Below are 27543 nucleotides of genomic sequence, written 5' to 3'. Positions count from 1 at the left end.
TTTGCCAGTAGCTAATGAGTGTAATATGTCTTACTAAATTCGTTAATTGGTTTGTGGATTTTGTATTGACAGCTAAACTTATTAACCTAGTTAGCATAGTTATAAAAAGGAGATTCGTATTCTCAGTAAAGGCAACTCGCCTGGGCGAGTCGTTTTCATATCGCTTTGTTATTGCTACAAGCGATATTTCGCAAGCTTAGAATGAAAAGTTGCTAAGTCCAATTTTTTTTAATTGTACAGGAGGGGAAAAAACTTCTTATAGCCATTTCCTTCAAGTATTTCACAAATCTTTGCGTACAATATTTCGCGTTTAAAAAAAAAAAAAACCCCATACGAATAAGAAGGATTCGATCTGTATTAAAAGAGATTTTGTATTATTTTGGATTTTCTGTGCCTCTTTTGGACTTAGCAAATTTGTCTTTCATTTAATATAAACGACAAGAAATAAATCAAGTATCTTAATCATTTTCGAAACGATGCTTTTTTAATATCCCTTGCTTCCTATGTTTAACTATGAGTTTTCATAAAAAGTTGACTTAGCAAATTTGTCTTTCATTGAATATAAACGACAAGAAATAAATCAAGTATCTTAATCATTTTCGAAACGATGCTTTTTTAATATCCCTTGCTTCCTATGTTTAACTATGAGTTTTCATAAAAAGTGGACTTAGCAACTTTTTACTCTAAGCTAGCGAGGGCCTATATTCAATACCCTCTTTTTGCACTTTTCACAAAAATGAGATTCTGATATAAAGGTGGATCTTTAAGACTTAACTGTCATCGGTGATATTAATGCTGACCTTGTATAACGCTTGACAGAACAATTTACTATTAAATTGCAAAGTCGAAATTAACATGAGTAATGACAGGTAAGTCCCAGATGCGTTCTTACATCACAAATTAGTTTTAACTGACACGGTTTATGTAAAAAATTGTTAAGTGAAATTACCTTCTAAAAATTGTTGTATCGTGGGAAATATCAAAAAGTTTGCTAAAATTTTAGATTCATGAAGCTTTTCAATCTAATTATATGCATACAGTCATACTCAATTTGCTTACAAAATGGCTGCCTCTGCACTTTTTCATGGAAAGGTGTCGTTGGTTTTTACATGCTATTTATTTACAAAAACTAACCTAGTGTAGATAGTGATAGCAATTACAGCGCGTGTTTTCAATCATCATTATCTAAATTAACATTGTATTTTCATTATTTTTTTAGTTCCTATTCGCTTATGTGAATATAAATATATATATCTGCATATCTTTGCACATTTGAAAAAACAAATTAAGTCCATGTTTCACGGACAATGTCGACAGAGCTTTCTATTTCGTTGCCTTTAAACCCTTCATGTCCCGGAACCCACCACAGCGTTACGCTATTGTGAACTACCAAGTGGTTCGAAAAAGTTGTACAGCTTTCCGCAAACCTGCTGCCATTTTAAAAGAGTCTAAGGCCTTTTAACCTGCCCGACTATCCCACATAATATTTAATTTGGCCCCACTTTCGCCTGGAATATAGTTGGGTATGTATAAATTGGCAGACTTTCTGGAATTTTGGTCCTGCCCCAGTACTCTCGTCGGCCATCTTTGATCCGTCAGTATACCATGCTTGGTACCTTTCGCAAATCATAGTTATTATCACTTCACAGCAGTCCCTTTCAGAAATTCTAACCTTGTAGCTAAGGAATACTCGGAATTATCCAGGAATGGCTTTAGAGCCTCCAAATGACCCCGAAGATCCCAAATTTTCTTGCTGATCATATTCGGCAGTCGTAGGGCGCTCCAGCAGGCCTGTTTTTCAAACAGAATACACAATTAAACCAAGGGCATCCGTTGGATAGGTGCCCATAGCTCCCGTATTGTTCACGCGGACCAGTCGGTCCAGCTTGCTAAAGGTGGAACTCGCCTTAACTTGCGTAGCGCTTGGTCACAGGCCAGTGGCGCATCAGTGACAACGGGTCTTGCTACCATATTGAAAGACGAATAGGTTAGTTTTGGTGATATTACTCAAGTCTTACAATGAAGTCGCTGTCAGGTGGACATTGGTGGACTCCACCGGTGAAATATTGGATGACCAAATGACATACATACATATGTATGTATGTAAATACTTACAGAGTATATGGGTACAAACATCGGCATGTTCATGCATGCTCTGATGCCAGATATATTTGTACGTGTACATATTTATGCATCAGTGAATAATTTAGTAAGGTCTATTTATAAAAATAAATATGTATATGTACGTACATGTATGTATTTATTTACATATGAACACGTATATGAATGAATACATACTTACGTACATTTCTTATCAAAAGCTGATAATTAGTTAACTCTAGAGAAAAAGGAAAAACCCCCCTGATATTAGATAAAGGTGCCTGGAATGCGGACAGGCTTTGAGTGTTTTGCTAATCGTCGTCGCCTCTTCAACGAAAATGAATTTCACAACAACCGGCCAAAAGCTGGAAAGCTGGAAGCGCTTTTAAACACAGTCACAAATGACATATGTACGTACATATGGAGTCATAATCTGTTTGTGTTGGTTATTATTGGGGCTGCTGGAAAGTTGTTGGTGGGCTTGTGCGTGTACAGACATATGTAGACACGTAAATACTTGTATACACTTAATTAATAACTATGTTAAATATTCTTAAGTCTAAGTACATATATTGCCAGTTTTTTTCATTTTAAATATCTGGTTGAAACCTTTATGCATGTATGTACATAATATATGCTTGCTTCCATGAGCTTTTCACTTGAATACTCACATATGGATGTGTGTAGGTAAAATTTGCGTCAGTGCAAAAAAGCTTTTCGATCATTGTTTACGCCACATAACATGACAGAGCTTTCGTTTCATTTGTAGTACATGTGTATAAAAACAATGATCGGCATGATTGTGCATGGGCCCAACTTGGCCATTTGTTGCGTCGCCATTACTCATCGAAAGAACAGAGTAAAATCAAGTTTATTTCAAATTGTATATAGGTACATACACACGTATTTGCATGAATGGTACTGTATATATGTATATACATACATATATAGTGTTTTGGTATGCGAATTCCAAGAAAAAGTGCTGATAACATCTAGGTAAACGTTTGGGCACGTTTAAATCAAGCACACTTATGCATGCACATACATATGTATGTAGGTACATATATACAATACAATTTTACATACTCAGGAGCGTTTAAATGGCTTTAAGGTGTATGCACAAAAATGATGTGCATACGAATTTGTTGTAGGCCAAATAGGGCGTTAGGTCCGAACTCAGCTTGTGAATCACATTTTATTTTTGAAGTCCCACCTGTGTGACAAAAATATAGATACAAAACGCATGATTAAAGGTCAAACTAGATACATACATATCGCACACCGTCTTCAAAAGAGTCACAACTCAAAGTAATACGTTTGTCAGAAAATGCGAAAAACTATTTCTTAGCACATGATAATCATATGGGCAAGGGCGACTTTACCTTAGGTGTTTTAATAAATTATAACAAAAATTTGCTCCAGCTTTTGCTGAAAGGTAAATTAAAGCTCTGTGTACATTTTAAAAAAATCGTCGAACATATTTCGTGTGGAAGAAAGTGAGTGAAAAAATGTGTCAGATAAAACGAAAATTTCTTTATCGGTCACAAAAAACGAAAAAATGGTGCCAAAATTTCAACGCTTTATTTCCATTTTTCAGTTACTGACAAAAATTAAAACTTTTAATGAAATAAATCGTTTTCTGCAACATTTTCTATTAACTATTAAATATAACAAATAAATAAAAACGTCTTGTAGTCCATTCAATTTTAGTATGTATAAGCAAGTTTGAATTAGCTAGGACTTACCGCTGATTTTTGGATTTTTTTTTTTTAATGTGTTGGTAATTTTCTTTCATATGAAAAAATCGTCGAACATATTTCGTGTGGCAGAAAATGAATGAAAAAAAAAAAGCCAAAAATTAAAATTGCTGACAACATTTATTTATTTATTTATTATATTTAATTGTTTATAAAAAAGTACCGGAAAGTTTGGAATAACGGGGCGAAGGGGGGAGCAGGGTTATAACAAGATGGGCGAGGTGCTCACCCGGCTGATAGAAAAATTGCCATATCGATTTAGGTACTTGTATACAGTATTGTTCATATTAATCGCTCCCTTTTTTAAGTGATTATGTTTGCCACTTTTAAGAATTATAAATTAAGATAGAGTTCATTCTCTAACAAAATCCCAAATTTAAAACTTTGTAGAAAAAAATAATAATAATAAAATTAAAATAATTTTATCTAAATTTCAAACTTTTTTCTCAGAAGTGCCAGACTTTTGTTTTAGTATTCAGTTTTCAGGAAAACTTATTATTTTTCAACACAACTTCAAACCTTCTAAAATCACTTAAGCTGTTTTAATAAAATGCCACAAAAATGTACATATGTACATTCACTAGACATACAAATGTAAATACATATATGGATATGTATAAATGTACATATGTACACACATATACTAGGTATACAACAACAAAGACTTGTTTTGTTATGAATGGCCCGTAACCAAACGGACTTTCACCTCAAATTAAAATTTTAGCAAAATAGAATCACATTTTTCGCAACTGTACTTAAATATATTTTTTAAATAATAACTTCATAATAGATATTTTCTAGAGGCATTGCAAAATTTTCAACTTACATAAACTGTCTAGAAAACCAATCGGCTAGTGCTTGTGGTTGTTGTTGGCGCGTAAAACACGCGGCTCGGCAAACGTAGAAACTACGTCAGCCGATAAACTAAGCGAGTACTATATGTACTATGTGTAAATCCGGTGAAAATCCGAAGATTCCACCAAAAAAATAACGAAAAACTTTAACACGTAGATAATTTCCTTTACAGTTTTGCTAATTTTTCGCGATTTATGTTTTTCTTTCTTTTCCAACTTTTTCTATATGTATTTTTTTTTGTTTGTTTGTTTTTTTTTTGTGCACTTAGGTATTTAATTCTTTGCTTTCGCTCCTTGCTTAGAGCCTTTTGCACACTGTTGGCGTCTGCACCTAATGTGCCGCTACACCGAAATTTTTGCTCTAAACTCAGTTATTACTGAGCAAATACCAAACGTTGGCTTTAGCAACAATTTATAAAGTGGCACTAAATTTCACAAGGGCTAGCCAAGTCATCTAAAAATTCACACACGAAAAACACCGACGGCACGTCAAGTTTCTATACTCCACAAATCTGTTGTGAAATTCAAAGTCGACATCAGCAAAACATAGGCGGAAAAAGCTTTCGTATTTACAAAACGAATACAAATGAAATGTGCGATAACGCTATATGCAGGTGTGAGTGCATATGTACGCGCTGCGCACACAGATACTGGGTAAATTACCCACGAATGGCAGTGTTGAGAACAAAGTCAGAGTGTTTGTTCGCAGCAAACCGGTTATTTCTTCTTCATGCAAAATTTTATGTATCTACAATATAAAATTTCCCTCTGGTAGTGCAATTGGCGTTAGTGATGCAAAGGAAAGTTTAAAATGAGAATGAAGAAACAAACAGCTGCATCAGAATTCTTGTCGAATTATAAGAAGGCGAATACCTCTAGTTGGTTAGTATTGAGATCAATTGAAACATACCAAACATTGTTTGCTACAGAATGTAAAAAAAAAAGTATATTCCGCGATCAGTTCAGAGGGCCCTAAAAGGTACTATATTCTGCACGTGGGCTATAATTTTTTATTACTTCCAATAACTCCGATCCCAGGTGGTCAGTGTATTATTCAGCTGTGCAGCTATCGAATGTTGTTACCTACCACCTTGTAAAATAGCAAATGGCGAAGTCTGAAGTTTAACGGCATAAAAATTAAATGTTTTTAGGATTTCTTTTATGACAGGTGTCGTACGGAAACAGCTTCCCGTAAAGTCCTTCAAATTTCTGCAAATCATGGATTAGGCTTAATGTATTAATCATTTGTGGAAAGAGCCAAAATCTCATCACTACAACATACAATTCAAAATGATATTGTTTGCAACTCGACAACAACCAAGTTCAGAACTAGAACAATGAATCCGCCTTAAAAAATAAAATACGAACACAACTCTCGGGAACATTCTCAAGAAGAACAGAAAGAGAACGAAACTTTCCGCACCGTTTCCAATGAGAGCAAAAATATCGATAACGTTTTCAGGAAGAATTTAAAATAGGAGCAAAAGTCTGGGAAACGTTCTGCTAGAGAACAAAACGAGAACAAACATTTTGAGAACATTACGTTAAGAATGATCGGGGCATCTTCGTGTTGGGATGAAACATCGTTTCAGTGAGAACCACGATTGTTAATTCCAAGCCATAGGAAAGCTGCATAATTTCAACTTACAGATCCATTTATGGAACAATTTTTTATTTCCTGTGTATGAAAAGTTCGTGTCTTAAGTCTTTCGTTGCCTTTACTTGCATAATTATGTTTCAGTTCTTTTTTGATTAATTTTAATATTCCTAAATTTCAAACTAATGGAAAGCTAAGAAAAACATTTCGTTCTCGATTCCTTTCTTCGCGAGTAGTTCAGAGAAGATTAGTTCCCGTTTCGTTCTCCATCAGAAAGTTCCTGAAACTTTTGTTCCCAAACTGTTCTTCGATAGAAATTCCTTTAAACTTTTGTTCGCATTTTGTTCTTTGCCAAAACATTCCGGAGACTTTTGTTCGCATTTTGTTTTCTTAGAAATGTTCCCGAATGTACTAATCGCATTTTGTTCTATTTGGTAACGTTCTACAGAGGTTTGTTCTTATATGATTCCGATTGAGAACGTTTTCGACAGTTTTTTTCTCATTTCGGTTTTGGGTTTGAAGCGTTCTCGGGAACAAAGCACCGAGAACGACATTTAGTTTCGATCATATCTTTTGTTCTCGGTGCTTGCTTCTAACAAAGATATTGTAAGCGTTAAAAATTCCCGTTTCAGTTTTTGTTGATATTTTTATTTATTTTTTTTTCGATTACAAGATGTTCGATAGGCCGGTTAACAAAATGGAAGTAACCAATCTGCACTATATACATGTGGACATGAATTTATGTATGTATGTAAGTACAAATGTACATAAGTATACAATACGTTTCTAATCAGCGTAATATTCTATATTGCCAATCAGCAAGCACGGGTTCGAGTGTTCAGCTATGCTATCTTGTCTTATCAAAGTATTTTTACTACTTAATTTCCTTGAAAAAACAGACAATATGTCATACTTGCTGTTGGAAAGCAGTTTTAATAAATGAGTGCATGCAAATCGCTCATTTGCTGCAAGAGTGTCATAATAAAAAAAAAAAACAAAATGAGCTAAGTGTGCAGAAATGACCGCCACATCATTTCTATGGTGTGTAAAAATTGCATAGCTGTATCGATTAACAATATCTTATTAGATGAAAACGTGTATTCATTTTTTCTATGACAGATGTGTAGTAAACTGTAAACTTAAATCTGATTTTTTCGATATTTTTCATTATGACACTCTTGCTGCTCCATAGGTATTAGTATTTTCCATAATTTGCTACTTTTTTATTATGATTTACAATTTAAGTAGAGTTTTAGTAATTTTCGTCTGAATTAGCAAATATTTGGGACCTGAATAATATTTAAAAATAAATTTGTACTTTTATTAAAATTTTCTGGAGCAACCTGAACTTTTACAATAACTCTACTAGACTGTTTGTCATGAATGCTACACAAGTGTGGAACTCAATGCCTGCCACTATTTGGGGTAAAATAAACAAAAGCAACTATAAAAGTGTTTTATGTAATTATGTACTTCAATAAAATTTGATGACGCATCTGCAATAAACTAATTTCTGTGCTAACCTACTGGTCTATGTAAAAAATTATACTAGTTTTTAAATTTGTTTCAAGTTTCCCTTTTTACCCTTTGTCGCCAATATAGAATTAATATTTGAGTTTTATTTTTTCACTCAAAGGAAATTATTATTACTTGATTTTTACATTTTCTAATAAAAATGATGATTATTTTATGATGTTTTTTTCGCTCAAAGATAATAGTTATTATTGAGTTTAATTTTTCATTTAAGAATAATGATCATTCAAAAAACTCAGAAGCTCTACCAGCGCGATTGCCGCCGTATCCTTTTCGAAAGGTAGCGACATCCTAATAAAAGAAATAAGTCCCAAAATTTTCAGTTCGAAATTTCCGTTAGTTGCGTCTAAATATATTATCTTTTAAATTTTATAGATAATCATATTTTTAATTTAATAATTATTATCACTGAACGAAAAAAATAAATATCATAAAAAAATCTTTATTTGTGATCGAAAAAATAAAAATCAGCTAACAATTTTTTTCGTTGAGCCAAAAAATAAAACTCAATAATAAATATTATTTTTAAGCGAAAAACAAACAAAATAATGATTAAATGCCGATTTAAATTATTTTACTCATACTACCTGTTTAATATGCCTTGGTACGAAGAATTTATTTAAACCAAAGGAAAATGAAATAAAGCTAGCTAAGAAAAAAGTGTTTTTTCTAAATTTTTTTCACACAACACGTAACGAAACAGCTGTTGAAAAATACGATTTGCCAAATTTACAACAATAAGTTAAAGCGAATGCTCAGAGTTAAAAATTGTATCGAGTATCAACACCAATTTACCAAACTACAGAAAAGCATTTATAGATCCCCTTTTTTGCTGTTACTACACTTAATTGATACTTCTTCCGGTTTCAAAGGCTCTTGCATTTTAAACACTTTCAACTTAAAAATAGGCTGGGTCACAACTGACTTTTAACGAAGTGATTAAGAGAAAAATAAGTACTAAAACAAAAAAAAATTAAGCCAAGTTTAATCGCACCACCTAACGACTACAATTTGACTTTTTTCCATTTAAGTAATATACGTTCTCAAATTGAAGTATAATAATAATAATAGATTGGCGCTTACACATATGTTAGTGTTTGGCCGAGCTTCTACTCCGACTTGATGTTGCCAACAGTGATTGTATTTTTATGATAAGCTGTTTTTCATGGCATAAATACACTCGGAGGTTTGCCATTGCCTGCCGAGGGATGACCGCTGTCAAGAAAAACCTTTTTTCTATATTTTTAGCGATGTTGCTTTGACCAGGGTTTCAACCCAGGCGTTGCGGAGTGGAAGCGCGCACTGCTTACCACTACACCACAGCGGCCGACCAAACTGAATTATATGGGACCATAAATAAGAGGCCACCTAGAAGATCGATTCATCTTTCATATTACATTGTCTTCGAATTCGGAGTAAAATTTTAAATTTCATGGAAGTTTGTTAAAAATTGATTGCAAGATTTGATTACACAGAGATAAAACTTATCAAAAGCTTGTAGAGCAATGCACTTTCAATAAAAAAATTTACTTTTCGATTTGGACAATTAAAAATAAAGGTTTTTTGAAACTTTATCATTTGAAAACATTTCTCATGTAGCGATGAAAAAAAGATCCACTTTATAGCGTGTTGAATGCATTTTCCATTGTTTTAAGCACTTTTGATGTACATATTATGTACATATCGCCGTTTAAAGTTCAAAATCGCGTATCAACAAAATGCAAAACCGCGTATGTGAGGTTGCATAAATTATTTTCTAGATAGTAAAAACACTCACATTTCAAAATGGTTCTCTTTTTTATAAATACAATCGCATTTCTGGATGGTATATTTCAGGACGAATGGATAAGGTTTGAGCCAAGAGTTTGGGCGAGCAAATCCAATTTTTGGCAGCAAATATAAGTTACGCGGTTTTGCAGAATGACGATACGCGGTTTTGTACTTTAAACGGCGATATGTACTCATGTAGTATGTATATTTCAAAAAATTTTCGTTTCCTTCATAAAATTTCAAATCTGTATTTATATCCCTTTGCATTGATGATAACGACGGCATGCAAAAATCCTTAGCCTTTTGAACTTTAGTTCGTCAACAAAAGCCACTTCGGTAGCATTTCAAAACACTTAATGCAAATGACAGTAGATGGATAGTAGATATCATTATTTTACTACATATATAAATATATCTACATATGGTAATTGCAGGAAATCGTATACCTTCCATGCAGCGAACTGACGTATTTAAGCTGTCTTACTTAGGGTTTACACCGGACAATATTGTCATATTGTCAAGACAATTATGTCAAAATGATGTGTTTTTTGTAATATAAATTCGCCGCGTTTACAACAAACACATCATTTTGACATAATTGTCGTGACAATATTGTCCGGTGTAAACCCTTAGTTAGGAGGTGTCACTACATTGCTTTATGTATTATCTGCGTTGCGTAGAATATTCAATAGTCGCCTTAAAAATGGAATAGTTCGTTTATCTTCGTTATGACAAGATTCATTTTAATTTGTGGAATTATTGCCAGTGTTGCTACTGAAAATTTTCTAAAATACAGTAAAAAGGGTCAGGGCTTAAAAACGGTGTCACTATTAGATTTTTTAAACCACATCTATTTGTCAAATGAGAATATTCAGTGAAAATTCATTTCCTCATTCGTTATACTACTAATGGGTATAAACAACTAAAAACTATAAATCTTTGATCAGAAATCTCTATTCCCTTTAGTTTTTCTTAGCACAGCTTCTTTTATTATTTTAAAATATTTGTCTTTGCGGATATAATTTCATTTTCCGAAAAATTATCCTTATTAAGACTTGTATGGCGTTAATTTAAATATACATACATATGTACTATTTCGACGTATTCTGTTGAAAAATTTAAATAGATAAAAATTCACAGAAGAAAATTGTTAAAAATTACTGAAATCTTTGCTAAAGCGCCATCCATGTCCAGGAGTAAAAAGTGCTTCAAAACAGATCACTGCTACACGATTCTGTAAGTCACTGATTCAAAGAATAGCCATCTAGTGTGACAAAGTAGTAATAGTTTCTGATGTGGTGCGTCGATAATGCTTTACTCGCCTTATTTTGGCCAGTTTTGGCAATACATATCGATGGCTGAGTGGAAGATCGACATATCTCGGCAGATAGTTCAAAAACGCCCTATCTCAGAAAATTTTTCAAGTACGCTCTATTTCAAAGTTTGATTGAAAAACGCCCTATTTCAGAATTTGGTGGTTTTATCTCAAACGAAAATACATTGAAAATAAGCTGAGATAAGGCGCTTTTGAATCGGCAGCTGACATAGGGCGTTTTTTTAATGAAATTCTAAAGTAGGGCGTTCTTGAAAAGTTTTCTGAGATAGAGCGTTGTTAAAAAATTTTCTGAGATAGGGCGTTTTCGAACTGGTTGCCGAGATAAGTCGATCTTCCACTCAGCCATCGATATTTCTTTGGCTTATTTAATCTTTAAAATTTTTTATGAAAGTCTACATATACACCATATATGTTGATCCACACTTGCACAAAAATTATAGAATTAAAAAAATTTTCACCAAAAGTTTAAAAAACCAACGGTATTTTGTAGCCACTTAAAATTATACTTTATCATACTAAAGTTTAATGGGCTATACAACTATATACATACATATCAAAAATTTCTGAATAAAAAGTTTGAAATTTGGTGAAAATTTGTTGAATTTTTATAATTTTTGTACAAAGCTTGAAATATGAATTTATATGTATGTTGTTTGTTATATAACTAGCTAGAATTCAATAAAAAAAACACATGAAAGCTCAAATAACCCAAAGAAATATAGCCAAAACTGGTAAAAAATAAGGCGAATCTATTATTTCTGCTACGAGTGCATATTCCTGCATAATTCGTCTGTATCATTTCGATATAAAATAACGTTACATTGTTCATTAATGCAACCGACTTTTTTCTCCCAACCATTGAAGCTACGTACGTTATTCGATGCAAATCTAATCAAATTTGAGAGTGAAGCATCATTTTCTTCCAAAAATACAATTACCTACGGAAATTTAAGGCAACAGCGCAAAAACAAAATTATGAAATTTTAAATTTAAAGCAGTGTAAACAATCACATGAATTTGTAAAAATGGCCAAATATTGAAGATTTCCAAAGCGTTGGAGCCAGACGATTGACTCAAAAGGAGCCAAATTGCGACTTAATTTTCTACAGAGCCATGATTGAGAAATAATGCATTTAGAAAAACAGCTATCGAATCGTTGGAATTCGGTACTTATAAATACAAATGGTTTCCAATTATATCGCACTACATTTTAGTGGGAAATTTTCTCACACAAAAACAACGAATTTCGCTAAAAAAAGCGTTTAACTCACATACACAAAAGCACAACAATAAGCAATGAAAGCTTCAGTATTGCTTTAAATCGCATTTAATATGCATTTTGTATATGTAGGCGCGTGCAGAGTAAAATCTCTCTCTGTCCATCGCTGCTTTAAATTAAAAACGGGATTTTTCGCACCACTACAACTTAATTTTCTCGTTTGAATGGCTGTTGTAAATATGTATGTATGTGTTTAGGTATGCATCTGTGTGTAGGTGAAACGCAATTTTAGCGAATGAGTCATACGGCTAGCAATAACAACATCTACATACATTTTATTCGTATCTTGAGTAGGTACACGTCATGTGACGCTAGGTTACATGCAATATGCACTAAATTATAGGATTGAAATCTGCTACATAGTGAAACCCGTTACTTATTATTTTTGATCATTGGAATTAAAAATTTGATGCAAAAGTATCAAACAAAAAAATAAAATCACAAATACATATCGTCGAAGTTACAGAAGAGCGAAACAACGGTTTATTCTTTGATTGGCGGTATTTTCACTAGCTATTGTTTTACAAATCTCTTGTTTTAATAACGATTTAACGATTTTTATGCATAAATCCGATGCCTGGAGTTCAGGGTTACCAAATCTCATTTTTGCCACAACGGCAATTTAGGCAGTTTTGCAACAGGTCGATGGGCGGTTTTGCAAAAACATCGACGATATGTAATGTTAAAAATTATAATTAACGATTTTTGAAAGCCTTTGGAGCAACAATTAATTAATAACTATGCTTTGGCAAGCAACTGTTATAAAGCAAGGTAAAAAATAAACGTTGGGAAATAACCATTATTGGCGATGGAAAACATATTTCTCTTGCATAACATTTATTAGACAACGTAAGAAGTAAATGTTGAGTTATAACTCTTATCCGCGAAAAAAAAATTCTCATCGAATAATTGCTACGGAATAATGTTTTTCCGGTAAAACTTATAAATTTTATGTTCCTAATTTATTTTTAATAATTTTCATTTAAATTAGAGTTCGTCAATAACAGAAGCCACATATGTACATAAATAAAATTTTAAAAGCTAGCACATAGTTTACAAATACCTATTAATGAAACTTGCAAAAAATTAATCAAAATTTCAAAATCTTAATTTAGAATTTTCAAGTATGTCATTTTGTAGCCCATTCAGTTTACTAAGTATAATAAATTGTAAGTTTCAAATCGCTAAAGATTGCCGTTGCTTTTTTAAGTTTTTTTCCGTGTGTGTTGGTCATTTTCTTCCATATACATATTAATTTTGTTTGCATTTCTTCTTATAGAAATAACTAATTAAAAAAAAAAGCATATGCCTAATGTACATACATACTAAGTACATGAACATACATACATATGCACATAGAATAGAAAAAAAAGTTGCTGTGTCATGCAATGAATTTGCATTTTTCTGTCGGCAACTACATATATATACATTTGTACTTCATATACTATATAAATACATACAAATGTACATATGTATGTATATTCTTGTGCTTACTTACAAAAAAAAGGGCAAATACACTTTTATGTTGGCAATAATTATTTGAATATTTTGCATTTAAAATTTAAATACAAATAGAAAAATGGCGTATGTTTAAATTTTATGAAAAATTTGTTAGGTAAGTTCTTAAAAAAAAAAAAATTGTAATGATTTCCACCTTAGTTAAGGCAGAGTCATATATGAAGCTTCAGTCGTACACAATTTCATTTCCACACACCCAAATTTCGTTCTACATACTACTTATATAATATATGTATTAGAAAATGAAAATTATTAGTATATTTAAAATAATTTGAAGCCAATCAATTATCCTGCTTTCGCTTGCTCATTAAACATTTCAGGCACTATGTTAAGTAATTAGGCAAGATATGCATTTAATGTTAAATAGTTGTATGAAAATGCTTACTTGGAAGACGTAGAAAGTTTCCATGTTTAAATTCTTCAATAAAAATTCATATAGTTAACAATATTCCCTGGCAAGTAGTACTTGGAATAGCCTTGTGGTGAAATTCAAAAGCTCCACAAAGCTATGTAGCCATATGTACGTACGTATTTATCTACATAGGTACACACATATGTACATATATTATTGTGGCACAGAGGTAATTATCTCTAACAATAATTTTCTATGTAAATGAAACACGAACGAGCTGACGACTTCTTATCGGCAACCAAATGTGTTGGTATTTTCTATTCAAAAAAAACAAACAGCGTTTGGAAAATTTTCCATACGTGTACAAAAAAAGCAATTCTACATAAGTAATTATAAATATTTAAATTATTCTGCTGTAGAACAATTATTAAAGCTTTTTGAAAAATGTATTTATTTATTTATTTATTGTTCCTATTTTTCAATTATTCAGCTCCTTTACGTTGCATTCACTATGCGATTAGCCCTTCAAATGTTTTTAGTGAAGAGTGTTACAGCCTTTTATACATGTGATCGCTAACCGCAAAAGCATTAAGTAATCTTGAGAGAATCTACCGCGACAAAATGATGAAAATTGTAGTAGTGTAATTTATGTATTGTACATAGGTACATTAGGGCGGGTCAATTTTTTTCTATCTACGTGTAATTCTTAGCAAATTTGCCGAAGAAACCATGGGTATAAAATCAATTTGGAGTTTGTAAAACTGCGAAAATAGGTTTCGAAGAAAATATGAACATGTGAAGTGCAGAAATGGAATCCTCCAAACAAGAACCGCTTATAGCAGGTTTTTATACAAAAGTTAAGCACTTCTTTACGACTACTGCAAAATACTAAGAAACCTATTTTGGCAATTTGGAAAACTCCATATTGGTATTAGATCCATAATTTTTTCGGCAAATTTGCATGGCCGAAAAAATCTCCCAAACAAATTGACCCGCCCTAACATACATACATACATACATACACATTGTACACGTTCTTCAAACGTGTATTAACTAAAAAATTCCCCGTTTTAGAGATCGCAATAAAACTTTTTTTGTGCGCATGTTATTCATATTGCATATTGTAAATACTAGGGTGACTGGCTCAGTTTTTTTAAATATTTTTAGGCGGTTTTTTGAAATGTTGATTTTCGAATGCCGAGTCAACCGGATTTTTACAATCGAATAAACCGGGTTTTTTACCTAGTTCTTAAAAATTTATTATTAAAAGAAATTTTTTTTTTTGCAAACGGAACTACTTAGAACAGTTTGAATAATTTTTTATCGGAATACTGAACAATTTTCCTCTATAGAAAATGACTTAAAATTTAATGTTTTTGTTTGTTGTAGCAGTTTACTGAAATCTGTCTAAATCAGTGAATCGACAACATGTTGTCTCCATTCTCATCTAAGGGAGGCTCAGAAAAAGGCCAGATCCAACGTAGGGAAAAGGATGTTAGATGAACTGATGTGAGCGGGCATATGATGTGATGGCTAGTGTCGACGGGTATCTCATTCAAATTAGACTGAACTGTTGAACCTGTTACAATATCCAGAATGGAGTTATGTCAAAGTATCGTGGGCCTCACGAAGTAACTCGAGCTATTCGTCTGAAGGTGTTGATTGAAGGAAGGATTGGAAGATGTATTCTTATAAGTTTTGCAATTGTCTTTTATAATAGCGTCTCCAACTTTTTTTGCTTTAAAATTACTTTTCCTCTAATAGATTATATCCGGAAAGTGTAAATAAAAACCTCATTTTTCATACTCTCCACTACAAAACCAAATTTCAGAGGAGAGGACAGAGTATACAAGAGCTTATAAAATAACCTATTATGTTAGCATTTTTTGGGTAAAATCCAATAGTTTTATTCCAGATAGCTGTTGCTAACTATGTGTATTACACAATGAGAACACTAAAATGTGGTTTCTCTGGCAATAAGCAATATCTTTTAAAGTAAACTTTATCTGTAACACCTCTACTTTTTCAAAAATGTAGCTAGGCTACTCTGACTCTCATGGCCTCAATAAAAAAAAAAAAATGAATGTAAAAAGTCCGTTAGTCTCGCTAAAACTCGAAAACGGCTTGACCGATTTGAATATTTTTTTTTTTTTTTTTTTTGATTCGTTTGATAAAAAAATAAAGATCTTCCACCTGTTTTAAAAATTCACTTTAAGTAAATTGATAAGAAAAATTAAGTATTACAATCAATATCAAAAGAACGAGGTTAATAAAGCTTATGGGAGAAGACTTTACCTCCTAAATGTCTAAATGAAAAGTGTCATTCTCCGCTGGATTTCAAAGCTGGTTCCCGAATAAAATTAATTTCTTACTTTGCTGCAAACGGGTGTCTCCTTTTTAGCAAGTGGCTTGCTATATAAATGTGTCCTAAAATTGTGCCAGTCCCCAGTCGGGAACGAAGAGCTGTCTCCAGGCTCCTCGAAAAGTTTGTCGATCGATCGAAAAATGGGGAGCAGAAGAAGCTGCAACAGTTGGTTCATTGTTATATTCTCTCACCTACATATGTACACATTGACTCTCCTGCAAATCAGTACGGTCCCCAGTTGCGAACTCACTATGCTTACGTTGAACAGTTGGGGAAAGAGTTCAACCAGGTGAATACTTGTGTATCTGGATTTCGAAGAGCCGTCATGGCTGAGGTAACTTCGCTCGGCAATACGCTATATTGAGGATTGCTATCAAGGAGTTTTCTTTAGGATCTCTTAACTATTGGAACCAAAGAAAAAGAGTGGTTCCGTGCATCCACCATTTCACTTGGCGTGTTTGGCTTTGGATAGCAGATGTGGCTCTCCGGATTTTTCTCCAGTGTTTTCGAATGTTTATTGGCCTAAATTCGCTGAATTCGCTGGGCTTATTATGAGAGGCTTTAATAATCTTTAGTATAAAAAACTACTCTCATATCTATTTCATTTGTAATTGGGTCCCCAAAATGGATTTATATATATTGAACAAACAACACCTTTTACATAATTTTTTTTTATAAAGAAACAAAATACTACGAAATGGCCAACACAGAAATTACATACATTTTTTTGTAAGTAATTTTTATAACATAAATGGTTCATAACGGTTTCAGTATACAGATTTATCCAAAAGCTATCTATAGGTAACTTACAATCCGTAAATACTTTTGAAAAAACAAAACTGTGTCATGAGAAACATGGTAAATTTTTTCAAAATATGTACATACATATATGTGCATCATTCCCCATAAAAAAAAACAGTACTGTGTTTCCATTGGAATTCTAAAATCTATTATATTTTAAGAATTCCACCAAAATATTTCGGAAAAATATCAAGACTTACGTGAGCTGAACCGATTTGAAAATACCTCCAAAAGTGGAGTTTTTTATGAATAGTTTCTTAAAGATTTTTTTTTTTTAAATCTCCTCAAATGTCTAAACATTTTAAGTTTAAAAAATTTGCATACAAATATGTAAAAAAAAAATGTAAACAATTTTTCAACGGGTTCGCAATAATGAGATCATTGATGTTTTTTTTTTTTTGAATATTTTCAATGGTTGGTAAAAGAAAAACTTCAATAACTGAACCTTAATTATTCCGATTTAGACTTGCGGGGTACAATTGGAAAGGTATTTTCTCACGCTTTTTATTTATTTGCTAATGAACTCATTCAAAGGATGAAAGAGAAAGTTAGGATTAACGAGCATCATTCCAAGTTGAATTAAGATGTGTAGGTATTCGGAAAAGCAATGGGGTGTGAATGAGCTTTTTTGTGCACCGAAATAAAAAGAGTGAGAAAATGCCTTTTTACTGAGATCACATAAGTCTAAAGCAGAGTAGCTAGGGCCTAGTTATTCAAGTTTATCGTAAATAAATTTTTGAAAAAAGTAAAAAAAAAACAGCATCAAAAATCTCATTATTACGATTCCGTTGAAAAGATTTTTAAATAGTTTTATGCAGATTTTTTAAGCTTAATCCGTTTTGTCATATGAGGAGGTTTTTTTTTAAGTTATTTAAGAAACTGTTTTACTCATAAAAGTCTACTTTTTTAGGTATTTTTTGAGTCTAATATATATTTTTATCACAAAAGAGTAAAAAGATTATTTTTTTCCCCCAATGCTTATATCTACTCTTTAATAGCCCTTTTGAGTATGTCCATTGAATTTTAGTATAATGAGCGCTCTAATTTTTTTTGGTGGAGGAAAATCCGCTGAAATTCAATGGGTTACAAAACAGCGTACTACAATTTTTTTCTAAAACGTCTAATTAGGGGATGCAAAATTTTAATGCAAGTTTGCAGATAAGATGGAACTCCAGTTTTTAGACTTTTTGTTGTAGTATCACCCATCATTTTATATCGAGTTATTATCTAGACGTTTCCATTAGGAGCCTTGTAGTCGGAGGAAAAATGGAGGCAGGTCATTGAATTATTGGGTCTTTGCTCTCCAAGGTAGGGATCTTCCTTTTAATATTTCAAAATATCCTTTGATCGAGACATCGAGAGGCAAAGAGGAGTTAAATGTCATGGATAGAATTGTACTCAGTGCATTTTCTAAACGTTGGAAGATACCTTTTTTAAGCGGCACACAGTGGTCGGAGAAGCCATGTTTTACGCGAAAAATTAGTAGGGCTCTTACGATTATTATAAAACTGCGGGATCGTAGTGTTGTTATAATCCGAACATGCCATAAAATGTATAGTTTGACAATTGACAGCTGTCAAATCCACTGTCAATTTCTCTAAAATTAAGAAAATCTGTTTGAACATACCGCTGATTACGTTTTTTGACACGCTGGTTACAAATTTTATGTCAAACTAAAACCTTGACAGTTGACAGCTGTCAAATGGACTGTGCATTTTTCTAAAAATAAGACAATGTTTTTGAAAATGCCACTGATTAGGATTTTAGACATAGTGATCACGAATTTTATGCTAAATTGAAACTTTAAGAGTTGACAGCTGTCAAATAAACTTAGTTTATCTAAAAATAAGAAAGTATTTTTTAGGAGCTACCGATGAGGGGTTTAGACATGCTACGCTTACGTCAAATTAAAGCCTTAAAAGGAAAATTTCCAAAGCATTAAACGTACTATGTTTTAAGGCTCACTGGTCTCGGGTTCTGTATCACATTCAAACAATTTCTGTTGGCAACCCTCGAATCAACTGTCATTTTCAGTTGAGTAACACAATATATTTGTTTAGCAAAATTTGATTTATAAAATACGAGGGAGCAAATTATAAAATAATAACAGTAATTAAATTTAGTTTGAAATTTGTAATGAGCGAACGAACTTAAGAACCACTAAATACCAGATTTCATTAAAATTCAGTAATTGTTTAAATTCTTGGATGCCATGTTGGCCTCGTTATTGGATTTTTGAATATTTACTTCAGTTTCGTTAAATTACATTAATCTGTAATATTTTAATACACTTTATGGCATTTGAAACAACTGCTAAAGTTGGTCTAGTGAAATAAAAATGGACGTCACTCTTTTTGGCGCGAGTATGCGCGGATTTTATTTTCGTAGATACTTAAAGGGACTACTAATTAGTTATACCTTTTTAAAGAAAATAGTTGTTGAAAAATAAGGTGTTGATAATAATTAAGGTGTTGATAATTTAGCAATCATTATTTTCCATGTTTAAGATGTAACACCAAACCAACAATTACTGTTATAAATGAAGGTTTCCATAAAAAATTGTTAAGAAATACATCATTTCATAACTATTAGAACATGCCACGATTGAATTGGTTGAATTAAACGGATTCAACGGCTTGCTCAGCAGATTACTGAAAATACTAATCAGTTTTGAGTTCGTTGGACATTTCTGAAGATTTAAGAATAGCTTTATTCCGGTTAATTTATTGCAGTTTTAAAATATGCCTTTTTCGCGTAAAAAATGGTTTCCTTGACCACTGTGCGGCAACACTTATTGCCATCACCATCTCCCGGCGAGTAAAATCTTCTCGCATTTTTGGCAATACCAAATACATACATATCTATATAGGTTAGAAATTTTCAGGGGCATGCGCATTTACTTACCAAGCATCATGATGCAATGCCGCATCATCGATGACGTCATACACGTACCCATTACACCGTCTACCATTCGAAAGTTCTTCTTACTAAACTTATCAAACTTAAATTTGTTAGTCGTATTTAGCTTGTGAATTATAACTGCTAAATTGCGCCAATTAATGTTCATACACAAAATACTTTTACGCTTTAGCAAATGCTTTTGCAAGTTCAACATAAAGTGTTGCGTATGCGGATGAATGGGTGTATGGGGGGTGGGCGTGTACGTATCGCCGCCGGTGCTGTTGCCCACTATGGAACGGTGCCAATAGTACGCACACATACGAATGAAGGCGCGATAGTCGCGCTGCCAAGTACGGTGTTGTTGTTGTTTTAGTTGCGCCACCGAACGCGAATGGTGCATAGCACTGGAGTAGTAGTAAATAAGTGCGGTAGTAGCGGAGCTCAACACGTTGTTGGTTGCAATTTCAAAATATTTTTTTTTTGGTTTAAAATTATTATTTTTTTTTAATTTGGTACCGCCGCTCGCTTCACTTGCAAACGTGTGCGAAATGTTGTGTGTTTGAAGGCGCGTGTACGATATTTAATGCCAAAAAGTATGCTTTGTGTTTTGTTTTTTTTTTTTTTTAAGTAATATCTTTCTTACAGTGGGCCTGGCACTTGGATTTCACACAGAATATTCCACAATATTATCTTTAACAGATATTTATTTTTAAACAAATTTTAAGTTTGATTGCGTCTATCGCAGGAATTAAATCGCTTATTTAAGTATGCACTTCACTTTAAAAATTCTCTTAGTAAAAACTGAGAGGTTTGATTTTATTTTAACCGGCACAGAAACGAAATTTAATTATTTATGAAAATGAAATCCTTGTAGCGATGTTCACAGGCCGGTGATGCCATTGATACGTTTCCAATTGATATTAAAAATTCAAGCTGTATTTTTTATTCGTCGCGGGGTGTGGTATTTTTCCTCCACACAAAATAATAGATATAAACCACAAAAAATCGTTAAGCGCGTTTTAAACAAGCACAAAAATCTCATATACTATTTTGAGGTTAGAATTGAAATTTACATAAATATTATACTGTATGCATAGGCGTATATGTACGTTGGCTGTTGGTAATTTCTTACTTAATTTCACTTGAGAGATTTTACGCGTTTTTATCTGAAGAATGAACAGTTAAACGAACTCAGCAAATGCACTGCACAGCTGATTCGAATATACCACAAAACACAATTTTTAACTGCAAACGACTTTGCATTCGTTAGACTTGAACTTTGGTATTATCGCTTTTTTTTTGGCGTAGATTGACGTTGCTTTGTGTTTAACAATTTTAGTAAGCAGATTTGCGAATATTTAGCTTTTTACGTTTTGTACACCTTGAATATAAATTTGTAACTAAGAGCAAACAGCGTGCACAACTCGCCGTCGATGAAGGCTGTTAATGAATTCGTCAGCTGCGGGTAGTATTGCGCCTGAATATGAAAGGCAGTTTTGCTGTCGTCACAATAAGCCAGAAGCGGCAGAGTATTTGGGGGGTCAAACGGATGCAGAAAGAGACATGTTTTTCATTGTACGAGTGCGTGTGTGTGCTGGATTAAAGAAAAACGTAAATTAAATATATGTACATAAAAGTATGCGAGAGCCATCGGCTGCTCTCTCTGGTATAGATATAAGCAAACACAAAAATGCTTATGAAATATCTGCTGAATGGCGGTTGACAGTGGCGTAGTTAGCTCCATGTTATAGTGAATCAAGGGAATTGATTATTCGTTAGGGCCAAGGCGCAACCATCCATATAAGGTAGTTGCAATTGCATATAAGTAAAAATCCCGTATATTTTGTTATTGCTTTTTGGTACATCCGAAATACACGAATTTCCTAAAATTGCCAAGTTTTCTCGAAAATCTCTAAAATTAAAAACCAAAAACCCCAGAAAAAAGCATTTACTTTTTCGTCAATAAACAAATGACTCTCAAAATCTGGGCTTTTAGACCAAAAAATGGGCTTCAGAGGTTATAACATTTGTTCTGTTTTTATTGGCAAGCTCGAAACGCATTCTAAAATTGTCATATACATGAAGAAAGTAATATACATATATGTAGTACATTGGGAATACTTTGTAAAAATCTCCTACGCCAATATTTAATTACTTTTAAATAATATAACTTTTAAGTTAAGCCGGCATGTAGATAAATATGAATGGTGCTACGAGGCGTATACGTTACATACGCAACTGCGGGTATATGAGCATAAGGGGTTATATATACTTGCTTTTCTAGGGCCGGTAGTTCAATGTCTGGTTAACACCAATCGGAGGTAGAAGTTCCGTTTAAATACAACGACAGTTTTATCGATCGCGTATTATATGCAAGATGTCGAAATCGTCGATGATGATGTTTAACTGGGAGGTAGAGATAGCCAGACATACATATTTATATATTTTTTGATAATTCTAAGTTTGCGGCTTTTCTTAATCTTAACCGATGTACATACATACATATGTACATCATCACGCGAGAATCGCAAAAAAAGTATATTCAAATCTTATGCTCAAAAAAGTTTTGCCTTTTTTCCAAACGGTATTTCTTGTTCAAAATGAGGACATCATATTCTACTTGTACAATGAGGGAGGATGGTACCAATATTCGAAAAATCGGTGCGACAGTTTCTTAACTCTGTCTTTTTGATTTCAATATCTATAAATACTGGAAGAAACTCATCTAAATTGTATCTCAATCGCGCGAAACGCTTAGGTATTGATTACAAAAATGCATATGTACATTTGCAAATATTTCATGTACCTACCTGGGATGTGGGTAACGCAACATTTTAATATGTTAATAAGTGGATCATTAGCTTTCATCTTATGAAGGTAGCCTTTGTCTCCCAAAAGAAAACTTGAAGTTTGAGGTCTCATTTTACTGAACTGTTATAAGTGACTGGTTGTCACTAATTAATTTTACCTGAGGACATTTATTTTTAACTATTACAAGTATATTTGTTATTGGGGTTTGCTTGAATTTTCGCGCCAGAAAGACGAGGTAATCCTTTTTTGATCAATATATACAGTGCCGGACAAAAGTATTGGCACAGAGAATTTTTCGCAATATCTGAAAAGTCTTTTATTCTAATTTATTTTCGATAATTTATTATAAATATATAGTTCGTCCTACACCAAAAAACATAAAAACTAAATCTCTAAATTTTGTGCAAAACTCAGGAAAATTCATTAAATTTGCATACTTATTTGCAACTTTCTATTCAGATTTTTTTACAAGAATTCTAAGTATGCAGTTTTATAGCTCAACTAATTTTAGTACAACAAAGTGCAAGCTTGAAGGTGCTAAAAAATCGCATTGATTTTAATAATCATAAAAAATTAAAAGTGGAAATATAAGGAACAGAAAGAAAAAAAGCAGTAAGAAAAGCGAAAACTATACAATAAAATATCGATGGCTGAATGGAAGTCAGTTTGAAAACGCCGTATCTCAGAAAACTTTTCAAGAGCGTCCCGCGTCGTTTTCAAAAAATTTTCTAAGATAAGTCGTTTTCCAACTGGCTGCCGAGATGGGGCGATCTTCCGCTCAACCATCGATATATAAATTAAAAAATGGGTAAAATATGTGAAGGGAAAATAAATATGAACTAATACTAATACTCGCAGTAATGTTTTCAAATGCGTTATCTTTTTAAGTCAACTTTTAATGTGAATGAAGACTTTGGTGCTGACAAAATTACCTGCTTTTAGTGGTAATACTGTCCAACATTGGCAGGACTTATATTACGAAGGCTAAGATAGTTTCTTACAAAGTAACAAAAAATAACGAACATACATACTGCTTCACTCATTTTAACCGGGACAGAATTACAAATTTTGCTTTAACTATACGGCGTATAGTGTCGATTAGTAAATAGAATATTTAAAATGGTAATATTTAAAGAGTTTTAAATTTTTACAATGAGATGTAAAAATAGTTTTCTTGCAAAAACCCGGGACATTTTGCGTCCCGGCATGTATTGCACCGGGAACGGGGACAGGCCCGCCAAAAATGGGACGGTTGGCAACCGTGGCTACACTGTAAAGACATAATAAATTTTAGATATGGCCTTTCTGTATTAAGGTAACGATATGGTATGAATTTCACGATATAACTTTAAGTTTAACTTAAAATAAAGCTTCACTTGAATATGAGTGCTGATTCTCTTTTGAAAGCCGTTCAATTTCAGTTTAATTATTTTAAAAACCAACTGGGGTTTCAACCCCAAACTCCTCTTGGGTACGTGCATGATGAATATACAAACATACGTAAATATGTAGAAATGTATTAATTTTCAACTTCTACGTACGCTAACAAGTTGACTTGCGGACATTGGTTTTGGGTTATCTGTTGCTGAGCAAAGTTTTTGAAGTTTACGGCTCACTTCTAGCTCTTTAGTAAGCTAAGCATTTGCTTACGTAGAAATTTGGCACGCAAATATATGTAATGCCGTTTGTATACAAAATCGAATGTACATATGTATGTATGTATATATGTTTGTTTGAGAATGAGAATACTTGGAACAAGTGTACGGACGTTACCACTTTATTGGTAGATCTACCAAGTTTTTAACTATATATTTTCTACCATTCTTCTTGAGCATTCGGTAGTGAATTCGCTTTTTCAATTAAAATTTAATAGGAGCAAAAACAGCTCTGTAATTTGATTTCATTCGATTCGAATCGAGTTTTATTCGACAATGGATGCTTGGGGCCACTTTTATGTAGGTATAGGTTTTTTGTTGAATATTTTATTCTCATGAAATAAATTTTTGTTGTTTTGATTGAATAGCTTTAAAAAAATATTTTGAAAAAAAATAATAAAAATTGGATCTCGATATCTATTATGTAAATTTCTTACTACAAAAGTTAGGTGGCAACCCTGACCCGAAATACGCAGGAATGAATGGTATATTTCTTGAGCGTATGTGTACAGTGTATACCTAAAAAAAATCTGATTGAAATTAACAAAATAAAAATTAGTATTACATAGAAGCGTGGCAATATTTTCTGACCAAAGTTCTCAACAATACCTTTCATTTGATATCCATATTGTGTTGCTGTAGATAACGCTATGTTTTAGATAAATTGTGTAGAATGGAAAATAACTGGCAACCTTACACTATTATTCTAAGGGATAACATTTTTTATATAGGGAAAGCATTGTTTAAGAACTTTCTCTTGGTACCTATGAATAGTAATATTTTACAAAAAATTAAATAAATAGGCGATTCAAAATAGGTGGCAACCCTTTTGAATTAAGGATCTTTAAGATACCTTCCATTTGATTTCATATTGAATTCATAAACAAAAATTTAACTGAAAAATTTTACGTACAATGCCAGTAAGAATTATAAAAAAATCATAATTTAGACATTAAGAACCTCGGCTGGTAACACCATCTTTTATGAATTCGCCCTATTTTATCCTATTTGAGTAAAACCTATTTGATATTGTTTCTTTAAAAAAATTTACTAACTTCTACCGATATTTTAATGTAAAATCTTAGTTTTAAAAATTAGTTTTCTCTAAGTCCGTGCACTGCTTGGAACATTGAAATTTTTAGTGAGTAGAGTAAATGATGATGCAATAGTTTAGTACATTTCACAAGATGAGTTAAAAATGCAACCCATATAATGCAACCCCAACTGACAGCTCTGACTTAATCAATCGCAACAGCTCTCTCAAATCTGCGCCGTTCTCATTTACAATTTTGATGAATTTCTCTGCAATATTTGAACTGCCATTTCTTCGCACTATGCACAATCACGTGAGATTAGATTTACCCACCAAGAAAGCGCTCGTACAAAACATAAGAGCACATACATACATATACTTATATGTACATATTCATATTTATGTTTGTACGTATGTATTTACATATCGCACACCTTTTTCAAAAGAGGCACAACTCAAAAATTAGATCTGGAAATACAACTGCTTGTGGATCGTACAGATTCAACAAATAATACAAAAACAGATATATTTTCTGGTTATCCGGAATAATCATTAAGAACAAAATATTCTTATTTATTTTGAGTCGCTGGCGATCTGTCAGTTTTATGGCAAGGGAAACGCTAATCGCAGATATTTTTTTACTTTGACATTTAATAGCATAAGATGTCATTCCAAAAAATTAGAATATTCCCTTTGGGACAAAATATGTGCTTTATTTTATCACTATGTCCCTAACAAATTTTCATACACTGCCGGAACACAGTATTGGCACAGCAAATTTTTTACAATATATGCAACAATTTTTATTCTAATATTTTTTCGCCAATTTTTGTATAAAAATTTGGTTCATTCAACAAAAAAAAACATAAAAATATAATTCCTAAACTTTGTGCAAAACTCGCGAAAATTCAGAAAATTTTCATCAAAATTTTTAACTTTTTAATCAGATTTTTTTTTTAGTAAAAAAATGCAAGTTCGGAGTTAGTCAAAAATCGCGTTGATTTTTGAGAATTTTTTCCATATAAAGTATTTTCGAAAAAAAATTTGCGTGAAAAAAATTTCCAAAAATCAACGATAATTCCTAGCTACTTAAAGCTTGCACTTTCTTATAATAAAATTGATTGGGATACACATCTGCATACTCAAAATAACAAATTTGGTTCATTCAACAACAAAAAAAATAAAAAAAATAAAAATATAATTCCTAAACTTTGTGCGAAACTTGCGAAAATTCAGCAAATTTTCATCAAAATTTTCAACTTTTTAATCAGATTTTTTTTGAGTATGCAGTTTTGCAGCCCATTAAATTCTAGTAAAAAAATGCAAGTTCGGAGTTAGTCAAAAATCGCGTTGATTTTTGAGAATTTTTCCATATGAAGTATTTTCGAAAAAAAAAAAATTGTATGGGAGAGACTGCGTGAAAAAAATTGCCAAAAATCAACAGTAATTCCTAGCTACTTAAAATTGCACTTTGTTATTATAAAATTGATTGGGAAACAAATATGCAAAAAAATTCTAAAAAATCTGATTAAAAAGTTGAAAATTTTCTTGAAAATTTGCTGAATTTTCGCGAGTTTTGCACAAAGTTTAGGAATTATATTTTTATGTTTGTTGTTGTAGAATGAACCATATTTTTATACGAAATTAGAGGAAAAATATTAGAACGAAAATTGTTGCATATATTGTGAAAAATTGGCTGTGCCAATACTTTGTTCGGGCAGTGTAGATAAAACACGCTTTGGATTTCTTCAAAGGTTAAATTCAACGTGGGGAATAATAATAACTGAATGGCGCTTGCACACATGCTAGTGTTTGGCCGAGCACTTCCTCCGATCTATGGCGTGCGCCTTGATGTTGTCACACACGCCGACTACAAACGGC

General features: G+C 32.5%; 2 protein-coding genes across 3 annotated transcripts in view; both read right to left on the bottom strand.

Moving 5' to 3' along the window:
* LOC118737337 (probable serine/threonine-protein kinase roco9) overlaps positions 1 to 20185 on the bottom strand; it is a 47686-nt gene extending 27501 nt beyond the window's left edge. Inside the window, exon 1 of one of the 2 annotated variants that reach the window (XM_036467776.1) lies at positions 20167 to 20185. The gene's annotated coding sequence lies outside the window, so the exon portion shown is untranslated. Of the gene's footprint in view, positions 1 to 4683; positions 5166 to 20166 lie in introns of those variants that run through there. The other variant, XM_036467775.1, reaches the window with a different exon arrangement.
* Positions 20159 to 21661, bottom strand: LOC118737338. The gene has a single exon (XM_036467777.1). The coding sequence runs from the start codon at positions 20561 to 20563 to the stop codon at positions 20159 to 20161; it is 405 nt and encodes a 134-aa protein (XP_036323670.1). The 5' UTR covers positions 20564 to 21661.
* Positions 21662 to 27543: the final 5882 nt, after the last annotated feature.

This window comes from Rhagoletis pomonella, unplaced genomic scaffold (assembly GCF_013731165.1).
Source record: "Rhagoletis pomonella isolate Grant_MI unplaced genomic scaffold, Rhpom_1.0 Rhpom_scaffold_00004, whole genome shotgun sequence".
Taxonomy (NCBI): domain Eukaryota; kingdom Metazoa; phylum Arthropoda; class Insecta; order Diptera; family Tephritidae; genus Rhagoletis; species Rhagoletis pomonella.
This window is presented reverse-complemented; position numbering and strand designations above follow the sequence as displayed.